At 37.1% G+C, this 19,665-nt stretch overlaps 1 protein-coding gene across 7 annotated transcripts in view; it reads left to right on the top strand.

The window, feature by feature from the left end:
* The window catches only part of LOC123529993 (serine/threonine-protein kinase Nek4-like), a 55,456-nt gene that overhangs the window by 24,339 nt on the left and 11,452 nt on the right, over nt 1–19,665 (top strand). For 6 of the 7 annotated variants that reach the window (XM_053521076.1, XM_053521078.1, XM_053521074.1 and 3 more), the window contains 6 exons: nt 667–755; nt 7,078–7,205; nt 7,794–7,853; nt 13,680–13,819; nt 16,833–16,890; nt 18,006–18,087. In XM_053521076.1, the coding sequence (XP_053377051.1) occupies nt 667–755; nt 7,078–7,205; nt 7,794–7,853; nt 13,680–13,819; nt 16,833–16,890; nt 18,006–18,087 (557 nt within the window). The remainder of the gene's footprint in view (nt 1–666; nt 756–7,077; nt 7,206–7,793; nt 7,854–13,679; nt 13,820–16,832; nt 16,891–18,005; nt 18,088–19,665) is intronic. The other variant, XM_053521075.1, reaches the window with a different exon arrangement.

The following is a 19,665-nucleotide window of genomic DNA, read 5'->3' as shown; positions in this document are numbered from 1 at the left end:
CCTTCTGTTAGACAAGGTAGCTAGACAAAGTAGTAATTATATTTGAAAAAAGCAAAATGATTAACAGATTGTATCACTAAAGTCCAGCAGGTATTACAGGTGTAAAATCAATTGTAAATGCTATTAGATGGAACAATAAATGCATGGAGACACATAGCATACTGGTGCTCTATGCTATAGATGTTCAAGCGTATGATGTTTCACTTGTATAAATGATGATATTCAGAGTATACAGAGAGTATCATTGTAGTGATGGGGCACCTTACTCCTCACTTGCAGCTTGTAAGTTCAGATCTTGATAGGGGCAGGAATATTCAGTGCTCGGCAGAATTAAGTTTGGTCATCAGATAAGATTAACATAAGTATTACAATCTCTTTAAAGTTGAAAATTTGAGCCGTGCCATGGGAAAACCAACATAGTGGGTATGCGATCCGCGCAGTCTGGTCAGGATCCATGCTGTTCGCTAACAGTTTCTCCAATTCCAATAGGCTTTAAAAGCGAACAGCATGGAGCCTGACCAGACTGCGCGGATGCGCAGGCTGGTCTGGATCCATGCTGGTCACATACCCACTATGTTGGTTTTCTAATGGTACGGCTCAAATGAAAATAATAGGCTGAAACTGAATCATGAAAGCGAGAGACAATAGTTTTCATGTTGTTTACAGCATATGATAGACCTCATTCTGCAAGGATAAGACTTGAACGACCGGAGAGTGCAAAGTCCACTGTGATTACAGAAAGAGAGAAGAAAAGAGTGAGTTTTATGTGTGTTTCTTTTTCAGCACTTTTTATGAATTAGTATTTACCGTTTTAGTTCACAAGAACCTGATGTTCAGGATGAGCAGTTAGAAGAGATAGATAGGTAGTCCATCCTCCAATGTCTTGTGAATTTCCACTGAAACATCCCTTCCTCAGAAACTATTTGCTAGATTTAAACCAAAGTTGGTCTGAAATATTCTGGTATGCCTCTCTCAGATTTGATAAATGATTTCACTTGACTGCATTTAGGGGCTGTCAGAAGTTTTAATTTTAAAAAAAGCCAGCCTGCTTAGCTCAGTAGGGAGAGCACAGATCTACGGATAGTGAGTTTGATCCCCGGGCAGGGTGTATGTTCTCCATGACGATTTGATAAAAGACATTTTGTCTGAAATCATTTGTCGTCCACCTCTTATTCATGTTTGGAAGTTAGCAGTTACTTACGGAGAACAGGTTTATACTGTTAAATAATCCAGGAACACTGGTTAGGTTAAGTGTCCGCTTTTTATACAACCGAATACTGTTGAAAAATGGTTTTAAACTCAAAATAGAATATAAAAACATTATAAGATTACTTCTGATGAAAGACGTGCACCAAACTTGGTATACAGCATCATTGGATGGACCTTTCTGCTATTTGTTAAAATAGTTCCACTTGACTGCACTCAGAGGTTACACTGTCCAGGGACACAAAAAAAGCTTTGACCATCAGCCCAGCTTCTTTCACCAAATGTTTGGTAATTTTAGCCACACCTTGGGTAAGGTTTTGATGCACTTCCACTCTACCTCTGTTATTACTAAATGGATTTGCCTCAAACTTGAAATGAATATGCCTCATTATTACCCACATTATGTGATTGAAGGGCTAAAACTCTTACACCAATCTTTCATGAATCATTTCCCCCTTTCAGCACTTGTGTACCATCACCTTATCCAGTTTTAGGCAAGAGTACATAACTCTATCAAGGATTTTGGCTATATTATGGTCCCTTTCAACTTACAAATCTTGGTTAAGTTTTTCGTACCAGTTCATATTTTGTTTAAACTGTTCAATCCCCAACCACGAGTGGTGGGGTGGTTATAGGAATGGTGTCTGTCCATCCGTAACATTTCATGTCCGCTCTGTATCTCTTAAACCCTTGAAGGATTTTCACGAAACTTGCATCAAATGATCACCTCATCAAGACGATTTGCAGAACCCATGAGTCAGCGATGGCGGCTTAAGGTCAAGGTCACAATTCAAGGTCCAATGTTTGAGCCTTCCATTTTGTGTCCGCTCTGTATCTACTAAACCCCTTGAAGGATTTTCATGAAGCTTGGGTCAAATGGTCACCTCATCAAGATAAAGTGCAGAACTTATCAGTCAGAGCCATGTCAGCTTAAGGTCAAGGTCACAATTCAAGGTCAGAAGGTTTGAGCCTTCAATTTTGTGTCCACTCTGTATCTCTAACCCCTAAAGATTTTCATGAAACTTGGGTCAAATGATCACCTCATCAAGACGCTGTGTAGAACTTTTCAGTCAGCCATGTCAGCTTAAGGTCAAGGTCGCAAGCTAAGGTCAGACGTTTGAGCCTTCCATTTTGTGTCCACTCTGTATCTCCTAAACCCCTTTAAGGATTTTCATGAAACTTGGGTCAAATTATCACCTCACCAAGACCATGTGCAGAACTTATGAATCAACCATTACGGCTTAAGGTAAAGGTCACATCTCGGGGTGAAATGTTTGAGCCTTCCATTTTATGTCCGCTCAGTATCTCCTAAACCCATTGAAGGATTTTCATGGAACTTGGGTCAGTTGATCACCTCATCAAGATGATGTGCAGAACCCATGAGTCAGCCATGTTGGCCCAAAGTCAAGGTCACAACTCAATGTCAGAGGTTTAAGCCTTCCATTTTATGTCTGCTCTGTATCTCCTAAACCCATTTTAGGAAAACTTGAAATCCCTTTAAGTTACTGACACCAAACTTGACATATAGGTAGGTGGTGATGGGAAAATGTGCAGAGGACATGAGCTTACTCCGTGGGTCAATGGTTAAGGTTATAAACTGTTCTCATATTTCAGATCTTATTGTTATATTTTGTTTTTTGTGACCTTAATGGTCAACATTTTTAGCTCACCTGTCACATAGTGACAAGGTGAGCTTTTGTGATCACCCTTCGCCCCTCGTCTGTGCATGCGTCCGTCCGTCCCTCCGTCAACAATTTCTTGTCTGCACGATAGTGATTTCATTTATGATTTTATTTTAACCAAACTTGCACACAACTTGTATCACCATAAGATCTTGGTTCCTTTCTTGAACTGGTCAGATCTCATTATGGGTTCCAGAGTTATGGCCCCTGAAAGGGCCAAAATTAGCTATTTTGACCTTGTCTGCACAATAGTAGCTTTATTTATGATTTGATTTTTACCAAACTTGCACACAACTTGTATCACCATAAGATCTCAGATCATTTCTTGAACTGGCCAGATCCCATGATGGGTTCCAGAGTTATGGCCCCTGAAAGGGCCAAAATTAGCTATTTTGAGCTTGTCTGCACAATAGCAGCTTTATTTATGATTTGATTTTTACCAGACTTTCACACAACTTGTATCACGATAAGATCTTGGTTCCTTTCTGGAACTGGCCAGATGCCATAATGGGTTCCAAAGTTATGGCCCCTGAAAGGGCCAAAATTAGCTATTTTGACCTTGTCTGCACAATAGCAGCTTTATTTATGATTTGATTTTTACCAAACTTGCACAAAACTTGTATCACGTTAAGATCTTGGTTCCTTTCTTGAACTGGCCAGATCCCATAATGGGTTCCAGAGTTATGGTCCCTGATAGGGCCGGAATTAGCTATTTTGACCTTGTCTGCACAGTAGCAGCTTCATTTATTATTTGAATTTAATCAGACTTGCACAAAACTTGTGTCACTAAAAGATCTTGGTTCATTCTTGAACCGGCCAGGTCCCACAATGGGTTCCAGAGTTATGGCCCCTAAAAGGGCCAAAATTGGCTATTTTGACCTTGTCTGCTCAATAGCAGCTTCATTTTTGATTTCATTTTAACCAAACTTGCACACAACTTGTATCACCATAAGATCTCGATTCTTTTTTATACACCCACAGGGACATATTATGTTATCGCCTCGGTGTCTGTCTGTGTGTTGGTTAGCAATTTCCCTTCCGCTCTGTAACTCTTGAACCCCTTGATGGATTTCAGAGAAACCTGACACAAATGTTCACTCATTGAAAGGATGTGCAGAGCGCATGTTTTGGATGGCTAAATTCAATGTCAAGGTCACACTTAGGGGTCAAAGGTCATTTGACTTTGTTTTATGTGAATATTGCTCTGCATTGCAGTGCTCTTGTTTTTATTTGGCAGATCCTTCTTTTGTTCGCTTACAATATTTTTTTTTATTACTTTCCTTTTATGTTACTATAAATAGCTTATTTAGTAACTTTTTTATTATTGGCCATAGGGAAAAACTGAGACCACTTTTCTGTGGTACAACATGGATGGTACCTCCAATTTTTAGGTGTATTTTGACATATCTGTACCTTGTAAGAATTTTTTCTTTTTGTTTTTGGTTAAAGTAATGGTACTCAGGTGAGCGATATAGGGCCATCATGGCCCTCTTGTATAAAAAAATCTTCTTCTTGAAAACCACTGGGCAGAATAATACCAATGTCGTGTGTCCGTCAACATTTTATAAAAAAATCTTCTTCTTGAAAACCACTGGGCAGAATTACACCAAACTTCACAGGAATGATCCTTGGGTGGTCCCCTTTCAAAATTGTCCAAAGAATTTAATTCCACGCAGAACTCTGGTTGCCATGGCAACCGAAATGAAAAACTTTAAAAATCTTCTTGTCTAAAACCGCAAGGCATAGAGCCTTGATATTTAGCATGTGACATCAACTTATGGTCCTCTATCAAGATAGTTCAAATTATGCCCCTGGGGTGAAAAGAGGCCCTGCCCAGGGGGTCACAAGTTTTACATAGACTTATATAGGAAAAAACTTTAAAAATCTTGTCTAAAACCACAAGAGCTAGGCCTTTGATATTTTTTATGTAGCATTGCCTTGTGGTCCTCGACCAAAATTATTCAAATTATGCCCCTGGGGTGAAAAGAGACCCTGTCCCGGGGTCTAAAGTTTTACATAGACTTACATAAGAAAAAACTTCTTGCCTGAAACTGCAATGCTTAGGCTTTTGATATTTGGTATGTTGCCTGTCCTAGTATTTCTCTACCAGAATTGTTCAAATTATGTCCCTGGGGTGAAAAGAGGCCCTGCCCTGGGGTACCAAGTGTATCATAGACTTGTATAGGAAAAAACAATTAAAGATCTTTTTGTATGAAAGTTCAAGGCCTAGGCCTTTGATATTTGGTATGTTGCATTGCCTGGTGGATCTGTAACAAGTTTGTTGAAATTATGCCCCTGGGGTGAAAAGAGGCCCGCCCTAGGGGTCACTTGTTATAATTATGAGTTATACAGGAAAAAAAATTATCAGATCATAATTCCTAGAATGTTTAATTATAATTACCTGATGACCCCAAGTGATTAGGGATCACTTGATGGTGACCTTAACCTACTAACCTACTTTCTTATTTTTTAAGATAGAGCCTTGAAATTTGGATGACATGTACAGTTTTGCACACCGATCTTAAAACTGACTTTCAGTTACCGTGAATGTGACCTACTGACATACTTTCTTAATATTTTAGCATCAGTTTGCCATTTGAAACATGTGGTTCATATTACTCAGGTGAGCGATCCAGGGTCATCATGACCCTTTTGTTTTCCGTTTAAACACCATTCAAGATATTGACTTCAGACTTTGCATGTAAGTAGATGGTAAGAGGACAATTTGCAGAGCACATGAATTAGTCTATAGGTCAAACATTAGGTGACAAATCGATTTTAAAAGGTCACTGTCTTGCTGTTGTTTTGATTACCGACAAATCCTACATTGTGTCCATTTTTTGTTATTCTTCTTTTTTGTAAAAAACATATGAGATTTTTTATATTCCATAGGAACGGTTGTCGGCTCTGGTGTCGCTCCAGTCTGGTATGACTACGTTCCTGTTAAAATTTTTTTTTTTTTAGGTAAGTAATGTCTCCTAAATATGCATATGGCCCTGCTTTGAAAAAAATCTTTTCCTCTCATGGAACCCTGGTGCAGAACATAACTCCATTGCTTTCTGCAAATTTATAAAAATCCCTTTTGAAACTATGAAAATACCAATTCTAGGAATGTTTATGTTTTATTGTCAAGATTTATTTCACGCAAACCTATCATAACGAAATGCTTTAAACTAATCTTTTTCAAAACCGCAAAGGGCTGACCTTGATATAGCAAGAATCAACTTATCCTCTTCAGTATTCAAATTATGGCCCCTGTGATTAGAAAGCCCTCCAGGTTCACTGGTTTACATTTTATGAAATAAACTTTTCTCTAAAACAAAGAGCTATGCTTTGAATTTATACTGTCACATATAGCACCTGTACTCAGAACATACCATCTCTTTATTCAAATTATGCCCCTTGCTTAGAAAATACCGTCTTGGTTAAGTTTTAATAGTTAGAGTAACTTCTCCTAAACTAGCAATGCTAATGCTTTGAAACTTGGATATGTTTTTTTCCACCAAATTTTAAATTAAGCCGAAAAGCCTCCCTGGTACAATTTCATAGATTAAAAAACACAATTAGATTTTTGCAGAATTTAAGTAGGCCTTTGGAACTTGGTAATTTATTGCTGGTGTTGTAAGTTTTTATTTGCTGGTCAAGACCGTCCTAACTATTATAATATTGCTTTAAAAATAAAATTTTCACATCATAATTCCTGTAAGCTAATAAATTACCTATACCCCGCTGATTTGAAGGATACTTATGGGACCTTAACTATAACTATATCATATTTTTTAGTTAAGTTAATTTGATGAATGTCAACTTTTCCATTTTAAAAACTATCATACATGATTGAAACTTGCACATTTGTTGCCTAATATTTAGCACCCAGTTTGCCATTTAACATGTGTTTCAAAATTATTCCTTGTGACGATCCACATCATGATCCTCTTGTTTATGTTTAAACAACATTTCAAATACTATCAAGCTATTGCATATAATAAGGCAACATTTTTCACCATCAATACACTGAATTAAGAACATACTCATCAGTTTGCAAAATATCCATTTAGATAGAAAATCGATTGTAAGGCAACATTTCATTCCAAATAAATCAATGACGTCAGAACCCAAAGGGGTGCATTTTTGAAAAATTATAATGTCATCAAATTTTTGGAGCTATATTACCTGTGTTTTATTGCAGTATGAACAGCAGGCTCCACCAGCACGTCATAGACAACCTTCTATAGTGGATGATGACAGTAGCTCATCAGACGAAGATACACTGAAAGCTGTGGACTCTCAAAGACAACGAAATAAACAACAACACAGGTAAATAAATATCACCTATAATGATTGATCTGTTTATAACTTGAACACAAGATTACATATCATAATATCACACATTATAAATTATTCTTGGATCCGCCTGATTCTTGAAAGGCTTTTTAATGAATTGCATCTTTATTTTGCAAGATCTAGAAAGAAACTATTTGGATGTATTACATGTTTTTAATTATGTTAATTTTATGGCCAAAAATGTATTTTTCCCTAGCCAATGATTCTGCATTTTGTTTTATTTGACAAAGTGTTTGAATGAAAATGTTACTAAAGTGTCCTGATATTTTATTAACAATCCATTCAAAATAAAAGTTAAATTGCATTTTTAGCTTGACTATTCGAAGAATAGTCCAAGCTATTCTACTCGCACTGGCATTTGCGTCTGCATCACGCCTTGATTAAGGAAAGCAGGTGGATGTTACAGTTAATATATTCCTGTGGTCCTAGAAGAACTTGATCTTAACTTTTTTATTCTAACAAATGTAAATCTATATCCACACTGAAGTAAAGCTTTTTTCAGAATGGATATACAAATGTTTACTGTCAAAGATATAAGTAACTTTATTTCACCTCTAACAGGGGTTTACACTTGCTACGCAATGGTGACTCTGCCCCAAAGCACAGAAAGCATATCAATAGGTATCATTGTGTGTGAAATAAACATCTTGTCTAACATTTTATATCATTTTTCCGCTAAAGATATTTATGTCTCCTACCACAGACATATTGTTTTTGCCCTGTCCGTCTGTCACACTTCATTTCCGATCAATAACTGGAGAACCATTTGACCTAGAACATTCAACTTCATAAAGTGGCAAGGCTTATGGAGTAGATGACTCCTATTGTTTTTTTGGTCACTCCATCAAAGGTCAAGGTCACGGGCCTGAACATGGAAAACCCTTTCCGATAAATAACTTGAGAACCACTGGACCCAGAATGTTGAAACTACATAAGATGATTGGACATGCAGAGTAGATGACCTGTATTGATTTTGGGGTCTCTCTACTAGAGGTCAAGGTCACAGGGGCCAGAACATGGAAATCCATTTCCAATTAGTAATCTGAGAACCATTTAGCTGTGAACCATTAAACTTCATAGGATGATAGGACTTACAGAGTAGATGACCCTTATGATTTTTGGGGTCACCTTGGCAAAGGTCAAGGTCACAGGGCCTGAACATGGAAAACTCTTTCCCATCAATAACTTGAGAACCACTTGACCTAGAATGTTCAAACTTCACAGGATGATTGGACATGCAGAGTAGATGACCCCTGTTGATTTTTGAGTCACTTAATTAAAGGTCAAGGTCACAGGTGCCAGAACATGGAAAACTGTTTCCAGTCCACAACTTGAGAACCACTTGGCCCAGAATGTTGAAACTTAGTGGGATGATTGAACATGCCAAGTAGATAATACCTATTGCAGCCAACCATCAGTGTCTCTTTTACTTTAGTTCCTGTCCTCTATTGACTTCTTGCTTATTACTACTATGCATTGGGGAGACATGCACTTTTCTACAAAAGCATCTTCTAGTTTAACCAGATTTCAGTGTGTACAGATCAATGCCAATACAGATACATTTCTCTATTTCTGCCAAGAAACAGTGCTTAGCAACACTGAGTCATACTTATTTCACTTATATTAGTTTAAATGTATTTATATACTGAAATTTTAGAATAGATTTTTGTGCCCCCACCACTCAATGGAGGTGGCAAATAGATTTGGTCTTGTCTGTGCATCCGTCTGTCCGAAAAAAGTTTGTTACGCACCTAGCTCAAAAAGCATTTGATATAATTTATTGAAACCTTGCATTAGTCTTTATCATGATATGAACCTGTGCACCTCCTATTTTTCGTCTGGTTCTGCTTCCTATTTCCACAGTTATTGCCAATGAAATAGTCTAAAATGCACACTTTCACCTTGTATTGCACCTAACTAAAAAAGTATTTGATGTAAATTGATGAAACCTTGCTTGAGTCTTAATCACGCTAAGAATTTGGGCACCTCCTGTTTTTTATGCTTCACCTGTCACATGTTGCCAGGAGTTATTGTGACATAGTAAAAAATGAACATGTTCACTTGATGACAGGTAGCTGAAAAGGGTCATTGTTAAAGGATCAAAACTGCTATAGTCTTTACAAATAGAAAAACCCTTTGTTTTTCGTCTAGCTAGACCTATATTAAATTCATGAGATCTTAGAAAATGCAATGTTTCACTGATGTATTATGTCATTCGACTGTCATGCCTTCAAAACTAGTCTGTAGTCAATAATAAAATCATTTAAACCTTGATGAGTCCTTTATCTTCATGGATTCTGTTGAAAATTTACTGCAATTACAATACTGGTTGAAATAGCAAAAAATTTTTGTGACTCTACTCAAAAGTGGCCTAGATTCAATGATCCTTTAAAATGTTTGTTGAGGTATCCCTTAATGCAACGTTGAATTATTGCCCCTTATTGTGACAAATGTTACCAGTGGGCACACCTGGCTCAACACATTCTAGTTGTCAAGAAATGGTTTCATACTAGCTTACTGAATAACTATTGTGCTCATTTAACTACTGTGAAGGATCAATAAATAAATTTTGTAGTATTTCACGCTGATGAATCTGTAGTTTGAAATAAACTGGGTCTGTGCTGATAGCGTGTTCAATTTAAAAAACCATTATGACTCAACCAGAGGTATTATTGGGATCAGATGCACAAGTTTGGTCTATTTATCTTTATGATAACTAGGAATTTATATCTGGCACTGCACAAAACTGGTCCAGAGTTAAAATTAAAATCTTTGCACCTCCTAAGCTATTGTTAAATGAATTCTATGAAATATCTTTGTTGACAACTAAAATGTAACTCTAAGTTGTAAAAAAATGGTCTGGTGAGTCAAAAATATGCAGTAGTATTAAAATTAATAACTTGTGTCCTCTGATAGAGCCATTTTTCAAAGATTTATGAGAAAATTCTGTCAGCATGTTTACTTTATGATATCTGTGAGTTATAATTCCAGCAGTTGTATGCCTATCGCCCTAGGTTAAAAAGGAACTATTATGGAACCCCTGGGGTCCTCTCACTAGAGTCCAGCATATTTCTACATGCAAATTTTTGAAACTTGGTCAATTTTATCTGAATATTCTAGGCAAGGTACAAACCTGGTCTAAGAGTCAAAACTAGAGGTCAAATGGTACAATAATGAAAAAACCACGACGGTTCATATACTCAAAATGTTCACAGATGAGGGAGGTCGATCCAGACCACATGGTCCCTAGTCTAAGTCAACGGCCCTTGAGTCCAAAGATTATGCTGAAATAGTAAAAAATGAAGTCTTTACCCTGGAGCTTCTCTAGTGAAAAGTATTGATTATAAGATGATGATTTAAATTTACAATGTATAAACTGACTTTATTGTCATGCCCACGCCACCCTTATGTCCTAAGTATGGCCCTTAGTATAGTCAAAATGCACATTTCCATATGATGTTCCTAGCTCAAAAAGTATTTGATTTAAATTCATGAAACCTTGCATGAGTCTTTATCATGATGTGACCACTTGGCATTCTTCTTGAGATTTTAACGCCAATTACAGAGTAACGGCCCTTGAAATAGCCAAAATAGTGGATTTTTTTTTGTGATGCTCTAACTCAAAAAGATATGGCCTAGATTAATGAATCCTTTATATAAAATGTTTGTTGAGGCTATACCCCCTTAAGACTGCAAACGTTTGAATTATTGCCCCTTATTTGTGACAAATGTACCAGTGGGGGCACACCCTGTGTCCTACAGACACATTCTAGTTTAAAGAAATGTTTTACATGCACTAGCTTACTGATTACTAACTATTGTGCTGCATGTTATAATACTTCAAGAGATCAGATGACAAGTGAAATTTAGAGTATTTATACCAAGCTGTATAATTGCCTGTATTTGTTAGTAACATAAAAGCTGCTGGTCTTGGTGTGATAGCTTTTCAAGTTTGTAAGGGAACCAGTTAAATGACTCAACCTAGTGTAGAAAGTATTGTGATGTATCAAAGAACATGGCCACCAGAGTGTGTGGTCCCTTTTCCCTTTATGTAAACTATGGAATCTTTATTATTCTGACTTGTCACAAACATGGTAGCCAGAGCTTAAAATAGAGAATCTTCAAATGCCATCCCCCTAAGCATTGGTCTGAAATAATTCCATAGAAATATTCCTTTGGTGCCCCTACTAAAATTGTTAAAAGCCATCATTAGTTGTCAAAAAAAAAAAATGTGCTGGTGATGAGTCTAATTTTCCCTATATAGCAGTATTAGAAACTTTAATTAACTTTGTCTCTGAATCTGAAGACCTTTCTTCAAAGTATATTTGTAGAAATATTTCTTGTCATGCTTGTTTGAGCTGTGATACTCTGTGAGCTTTATAGGATTCCCTGTCTTATTTTAATGCCTTTTTATACGCCCGTTTGAAAAACAGGACGTATTATGGGAACGCCCCTGGCGGGCGTGCCGCGTCCACAGACTGTCCGGAGCATATCTTCTACATGCATTAAAGGGATTTTGATGAAACTTGGCACAGTTGTTCACCATCATGAGACGGAGTGTCTTGCGCAAGGACCAGGTCCCTAGGTCTAAGGTCAAGGTCACACTTAGAGGTCAAAGGATACAAGAAAGAAAACTTTGTCCGGAGCATTTCTTCTCATGCATGAGTTATACTTAATGTCCAGATGAGGCGAGGATGGAGAATGTATAGTCCATGAGAGACAGTGAACTTGCCCGGAGTTCTTCTATAGAGATTGTTCACACATGTAGGCGGAGTGTCATGCGCAAGAACCAGGCCCTAGGTCTAAGGTCAAGGTCACACTTAGAGGTCAAAGGATACAAGAATGAAAAACTTGTCCGAGTTCGCATAGCAATTTCTATTCAATTCACACACAGTGTCATGCACAAGACCAGGCTGTATCTCTTAGCATAATAAATACTTTGTCGATCTTATAGGAATGTTGCACACAACCATATAGAAGGCGCAAGTGTTCTTTCTAAGAACCAGGCCCTTTATGTCTAAGGTCTAAGGTCAACTTACGTTCATATAGGATAAAAATGAAAACACTTGTCCTGGATTTCTCTTGCATGCATAGAGGGATTTTGATATAACTTGGCAAAAATGTTCACCACCACGAGACAAAGATGTCTTGCACAAGACCAGTCCCTAGGTCTAAGGTCAAGGTCAACATTAGAGTCCAAAGGTCAGATACAAGAATGACTTTATTCCGAAGCATTTCTTCTTCATGCATGAGGGATTTGATGTAACTTGGCACAACTATACACCTTATCAGAGGATGTGTCATGCACAGTTTTTTTCTTTAGAATTACTATCCTTTGTTGTTACTATAAATAGCTTATAATAGTAATTCTTCATTACTAGTCGTAGGGAAAAATCTGAGACCACTTTTTCTGTAGTACAACATGCATGCTACATCACATTTTGAGTGCATTTGACCAATCTCTACCTGGTAAGATTTTTTGGACACAAATTTTTTTGGATTTTTTTTTTTTTTTTTTTTAACATTAACTTCCTTGTTGTTAAAAAATAACTTATTATAACTTTTTTAAAATGACCATAGAAAACCAAGACCACTTTTCTTGATCAACATAGATCTTTTTTGTGGACTAAGGAAAACAAAAGCTTACAATGATTACTAAACACCTCAAAATTAAAATTCATTTGCAATAACAGCACTATAGTAAGAAAATTGCTGTGACGGGCGTATATTGTGACATTCTGGCACTCTTGTTACCTGCCTGTGGTTCAGTTCTTACTCACAAACTGCTGTTATGCCCACAGGTGGAGCTTATGATTCTCTGTCTATAGATTCCAAACCTACCATATAACCAAGATGTTCTTTTGTAATGGGGTTCATGTCTGACAATTGTGTAACATTTTCTTTTCATTAATCAGTCATATCTTTTTGAAAGAAATCTTATCCAAACTTTATGCTGTCTCATGAGCTTAAAATTATCATATCACAGTTAAGCTTGTTTTTTTTTTCCACATATTTTTCTGCTTTGCTGCTGTAAGCTTTCATGTTTTCAGTGCATTCGAAAAAAAAATTAGTGGGTTTCTGTGTCTTAAATTAATTACAAAGCTTTTAGAATTTTGAAAGATAGTGTCAGGTCTCATTTTAAATACAATTGTAGAACTGTATTATGTGATTATTGTCACACTCTAACATGAATTTCTTTTGCCATTTTACTAAATCTGTCAAGAATTAGAATTTAAGTGATATTTTCAGATATCAGGTTTCAGCTTTCTGACTTTTAAGTTATTATGACATTTGCTATCATTAGCATATAAAATATTTTAGGACAGTTGTTGAAATAATCATAGAAGGGGTGCTTATTGTAGTCCTTCACCAGTACTGCTAGCTTAAATCCCATTCAAAAACACCATTGCTTTGCCGTCAGTTTCAAACCTGTATATATATTTTCAGGGAGAACAAGGAAGTGAACAATTTGATCTCGGTATTAGACAATACACTACATATAGATAAAGACGATGATGAGGAGGAGCTACAAGAGGTCAAGGTCACTGAAGAAACTCCTAGAATACCAAAGAGTTCATCCATGCCAAGTAGGTTTTGTTATATGACAGCAGACAATTGAACTGCTGAGTGTTTCTGCTCTGTCATGGCAAGCAGTTTAACTGGCAATTGTTGTTGCTAGGTAACAGCAGGCAGTTGAACTAGCATGTATTTCTGATGTTACAGAAAACAGTTGAACTGGCGAATGTTTCTTCTGTGTAACAGTAGGCAATTGAACATGCAAGTGTGTTTTCTCTGTAATGGCAGACAGCTGAACTGATATGCTTTTACATCAGAGAGTTGAACTGGCATGTATTTCTGCTATGTTACAGCAGTGAGTTGTTCTGGCATGTATTTCTGCTATGTTACAGTAGTGAGTTGAACTGGCATGTATTTCTGCTATGTTACATCAGTGAGTTGTTCTGGCATGTATTTCTGCTATGTTACAGCAGTGAGTTGAACTGGCATGTATTTCTGCTATGTTACAGCAGTGAGTTGTTCTGGCATGTATTTCTGCTATGTTACAGCAGTGAGTTGTTCTGGCATGTATTTCTGCTATGTTACAGTAGTGAGTTGAACTGGCATGTATTTCTGCTATGTTACAGCAGTGAGTTGAACTGGCATGTATTTCTGCTATGTTACAGTAGTGAGTTGAACTGGCATGTATTTCTGCTATGTTACAGTAGTGAGTTGAACTGGCATGTATTTCTGCTATGTTACAGCAGTGAGTTGTTCTGGCATGTATTTCTGCTATGTTACAGCAGTGAGTTGAACTGGCATGTATTTCTGCTATGTTACAGCAGTGAGTTGTTCTGGCATGTATTTCTGCTATGTTACAGCAGTGAGTTGAACTGGGGTGTATTTCTGCTATGTTACAGCAGTGAGTTGAACTGGCATGTATTTCTGCTATGTTACAGCAGTGAGTTGAACTGGCATGTATTTCTGCTATGTTACAGCAGTGAGTTGAACTGGCATGTATTTCTGCTATGTTACAGCAGTGAGTTGAACTGGCATGTATTTCTGCTATGTTACAGCAGTGAGTTGTTCTGGCATGTATTTCTGCTATGTTACAGCAGTGAGTTGAACTGGCATGTATTTCTGCTATGTTACAGCAGTGAGTTGTTCTGGCATGTATTTCTGCTATGTTACAGTAGTGAGTTGAACTGGCATGTATTTCTGCTATGTTACAGCAGTGAGTTGAACTGGCATGTATTTCTGCTATGTTACAGTAGTGAGTTGAACTGGCATGTATTTCTGCTATGTTACAGCAGTGAGTTGAACTGGGGTGTATTTCTGCTATGTTACAGTAGTGAGTTGAACTGGCATGTATTTCTGCTATGTTACAGCAGTGAGTTGAACTGGGGTGTATTTCTGCTGTGTTACAGCAGTGAGTTGAACTGGCATGTATTTCTGCTATGTTATAGCAGTGAGTTGAACTGGCATGTTTTTCTGCTATGTTACAGCAGACAGTTGAACTGGTGTGTATTATGTCTCCCCCACCCCTCCACACTAGTAGAACTTTCAAACTTCTTAGGGTGGCAGGGCTGCTGGAGTAGACAACCCCTATTGTTTTTGGGGTCACTCCATCAAAGGTCAAGGTCACAGGGGCCTGAACATGGGAAACCATTTCCAATCAATAACTTGAGAACATCTTGACCCAGTATGTTGAAACTTCATAGGATGATTGGTCATGAAGAGTAGATGATCCCTATTGATTTTGGGGTCACTCTGTAAAAGGTCATGGTCACAGGGTCCTGAGCATGGAAAACCATTTCCCGTCAATAACTTGAGAACCACTTGACCCAGAATGCTGAATCTTCATAGGATGATTGGACATGCAGAGTAGATTACCCCTGTTGATTTTTGGGTCACTCTATTAAGAGTCAAGATCACAGAGGCTTCAATATGGAAAACTATTTCCGATCATTTCCTGTCAGTAACTTGAGAACCTTTTGACCAAGACTGTTGAAACTTCATATGATGATTGGACATGCATAGTAGATGATCCGTATTGATTTTGAGTTCACTCTATTTAAGGTCAAAGTCATAACAGACAGAACATGGAAATTCATTTCCACTCAATAACTCGAGAACCGTTTGACCTAGAACCTTCAAACTTCAAAGGATGATAGGACTTACAGAGCAGATGTTTTTGGGGTCATGCCATCAAAGGTCAAGGTCACAAGGGGCTGAACATAGAAATCTCTTTCCAATCAATAACTTGAGAATCACTTTACCCAGAATGAACCTAATTAGGATGGTTGGACATGCAGAGTAGATGGCCACAACTGATTTTGGGGTCACTCAATCAGAGGTCAAGGTCACAGGGACCTGAACATGGAAACCATTTCCAATTCATAACTTGAGAACTTCTAGGCCCAAAATGGTGAAACTTAGTGGGTTGATTGGACATACCAAGTAGATAATCCCTATTGCAGCCAACCATCAGTTGGCTTTTGCTCCTGTCTCCTATTGACTTCTTGACAATATGACTATGGGGGAGATGTGCGCTTTTGTACAAAAGCATTTTCTAGATTCTTCTTATATTAGTAGTGGAGATTATTTGTCTCACACTGGGACATTACTGCTGAAATTTAGATCAGTTGAGCATACATTCCCTACTGAGCTTACTCAGTGCCAAGTATGTATCTTGATTTAATGGTTAAAATTTCAGCAGGCAAGGAGTGTATGTCAGTGCTCATCATTTGGACTTGTAAATGTGTCCTTAAGCATTGTTATTTCTCTATTACAGAAAAAAAATATTAGTCAGAATTAAATGAATGTGTAACATCTTTTAATTGACAAAGATTTTTTTCAGGTTTAAAAATTTTATACAAACATACTTTACTTATGAAAAAGACTTTTTGTGTTAAAATTAAAGAAGGATAAATATCTTAACATGAGATTTCATTACCAGTGATAGTGAACATTTTCTGTTATTGGTACATGGTTTATAGTCACAAACAGTCTCCTTTCAGTGCTGCAGAATGTAGATTTGAAGTAAAACTGTTCTCTTTTACAGTATATGGTTAATAGACTTTGATATATTTTGATATATTTCAGGTGTAGATACATTATGTAATGCTGACAGATTGATGGCTAGAATAAAAGTTCTGCATGAGTAAGTAACTTGTATACTGTCTTTGTGTTCACACTCTGTTTAATTTGAAGTTCCTTTGTCTTGTTCAAAACACATGGATAGTTTAGGCTTATAACCAGGACCCCTCAGTTAAGTTAAATTCTTAATATGTTTGAAGAGGTTCTGAGTTTTTTTGTGACCAAAAATAAGTGAGAGTTTGTGTAGTTCCGTGGTTTTATTTTTACAGACCTATACTGTAGATGTGGGATGGCCAATTTAGTTGCAGGTACTGGGGAGTTTGTATAATTCTGTGTTTGTTTTTTCAGGGATTGTATAAAGGGTGTTGGATGGCCTGTATTCAGACAGGTGTATGAGATACTGAGGAGATTGTATAGTTGTATATTTGTAATTTCAGGGATTGTATAAAGGGTGCGAGATGGCCTATATTCAGACAGGTGTATGAGGTACTGAGGAGATTGTATAGTTGTGTGTTTGTGTTTTCATGGATCGTATAAAGGGTGCGAGATGGCCTATATTCAGACAGGTGTATGAGATACTGAGGAGATTGTATAGTTGTGTGTTTGTGTTTTCATGGATCGTATAAAGGGTGCGAGATGGCCTATATTCAGACAGGCTTATGAAATACTGAGGAGATTGTATAGTTGTGTGTTTGTAATTTCAGGGATCGTATAAATGGTGCGGGAGGGCCTATTTTCAGACAGACGTATGAGATACTGAGGAGATTGTATAGTTGTATGTTTGTAATTTCAGGGATTGTATAAAGGGTGCGGGACGGCCTATATTGAAACAGGCATATAAGATACTGGGGAGTTTGTATACTGTGAAATCATTAATATTCTTGGGGAACTACTTTTTGTGGATTTCGTGGTTGAGTCAATTCACGAAATTTAATCCCAACAAGCAAGTAAAATTCGCATTCATGTTATGTTCAAAAGTTGAAATCCATGAATTCATATCCCCTCAAAATTTCTATTTTGACCAAAACCATGAAATTTCATGTCCACGAAATTAAATGATTTTACAGTAGTTGTGTGTTTGTTTTTTCAGGGGTTGTATAAAGGGTGTGGGATGGCCTATATTGAGACAGGCCTATGAGGTACTGGGGAATTTGTATAATTCTTTGTTTGTGTTTTCAGGGACTGTATAAAAGGTGTGGGATGGCCTATATTGAAACAGGCGTATGAGATACTGGGGAGAATAGAGGAGGACGAGGTGGAGGTAAACTAATGCTATTGTTATTTAAAATCCAAAAAGCACTTGTAGTCACGTTGTGTTGGTAAGAATTAGAAAAAACGAGTCAAAATAAGAAAAAGACACTTCTTGACTTTTCAGAATATTGCTAATGATCAGTCTTCATTATACTAAGCTTTCCCTTTATAAGCACTAGTTTTCATTTTAAGGGTTAGATGAAAATACATTGTTTTTTTAAGTGAATTTTATACATAGGTCTATCTTTTTTTTAATTTCAGAAGTTAAGTGCATAAGTCATGTAAATACAATACCTATGGCAAATATCCTAAATGTTTCATCATTTGTATCTGAAATTAGTTGCAGATGTAAAATGTTTGTCGAACCACTTTAGAATCAAGATTGCCCTTTTAAAAAATTCCCCCTTGAAGCTTTTGGTGTTTTTAGCCCACCTGTCACATAGTGACAAGATGAGCTTTTTTGATCACCCTTTGCTAGTTATCCGTCCGTTGGCGACTGCTTCCACAGTCCGTCCACAATTTCTTGTGAACATGATGGAGACCACATTTTGCAACCGATTTTAATCAAACTTGCACACAACTTGTATTAGCATAATATCTTGGTTCCTTTCAAAAACCTTTCAGAGTTATGCCCTTTAAAGGGCCAATATTTGCTATTCTGGCTTGTGAACATGATAGAGACCACATTTTGCAATCAATTTAAATCAAACTTGAGCACAACTTATATTGGAATAATATCTCAGTTCCTTTTGAAAACTGGATTCCATCATGGGTTCTAGAGTTATTGTCCTGAAATTTTCTATTTTGGCCCTTTCTGCCATGTGGAGGTTTTATTTATGCTTTGATTTGATACAGCTTGCACAGAATGTTTATCTTGATAATCTCTAGGCCAAGATAGAAACTGGGTCATATGGGGTCAAAAACTAGGTCACCAGGACAAATAAAAGGAAAAGCTTGTTAACACCCTAGAGGCCACATTTATGATCCTATCTTCATGAAACTTGGTCAGAATGTTTATCTTCATGATTTCTATGCCAGGTTTAAAACTGGATCATAGGGGGTCAAAAACTAGGTCATCCAGTCAAATCAAAGGAAAAGCTTGTTAACACCCTTGAGGCCACATTTATGACCATATCTTCAAGACTCATGGTCAGAATGTTTATCTTGATGATTTCTAGGCCAAGTTCGAAACTAGGTCATGTAGGGTCAAAAACTAGTTCACCCGCTCAAATCAAATTAAAAGCTTGTTAACACCCTAGAGGCCACATTTATGACCATATCGTCAAGACTCATGGTCAGAATGTTTATCTTGATGATTCCTAGGCCATGTTCTAAACTGGGTCATGTGGGGGTCTAAAACTAGGTCACCTTAAAAGCTTGTTAACACAGTAGAGGCCACATTTACCACCCTGTCTTGGTGAAACTTAGTAACAATGTTTATCTTGATGATTCCAAGGCCAAGTTTAACAGGTGTGCAATATAGGGTCATCATGACCATCTTATCTTAAATATGCTCCTTTTCTGTCAATGTGGTGTACATATTCAATATAGTGTCTATATTACTGAGTATTTTTATGTAATAAATAAA

The sequence above is a fragment of the Mercenaria mercenaria genome, chromosome 13 (genome assembly GCF_021730395.1).
Source record: "Mercenaria mercenaria strain notata chromosome 13, MADL_Memer_1, whole genome shotgun sequence".
NCBI lineage: Eukaryota > Metazoa > Mollusca > Bivalvia > Venerida > Veneridae > Mercenaria > Mercenaria mercenaria.
This window is presented reverse-complemented; position numbering and strand designations above follow the sequence as displayed.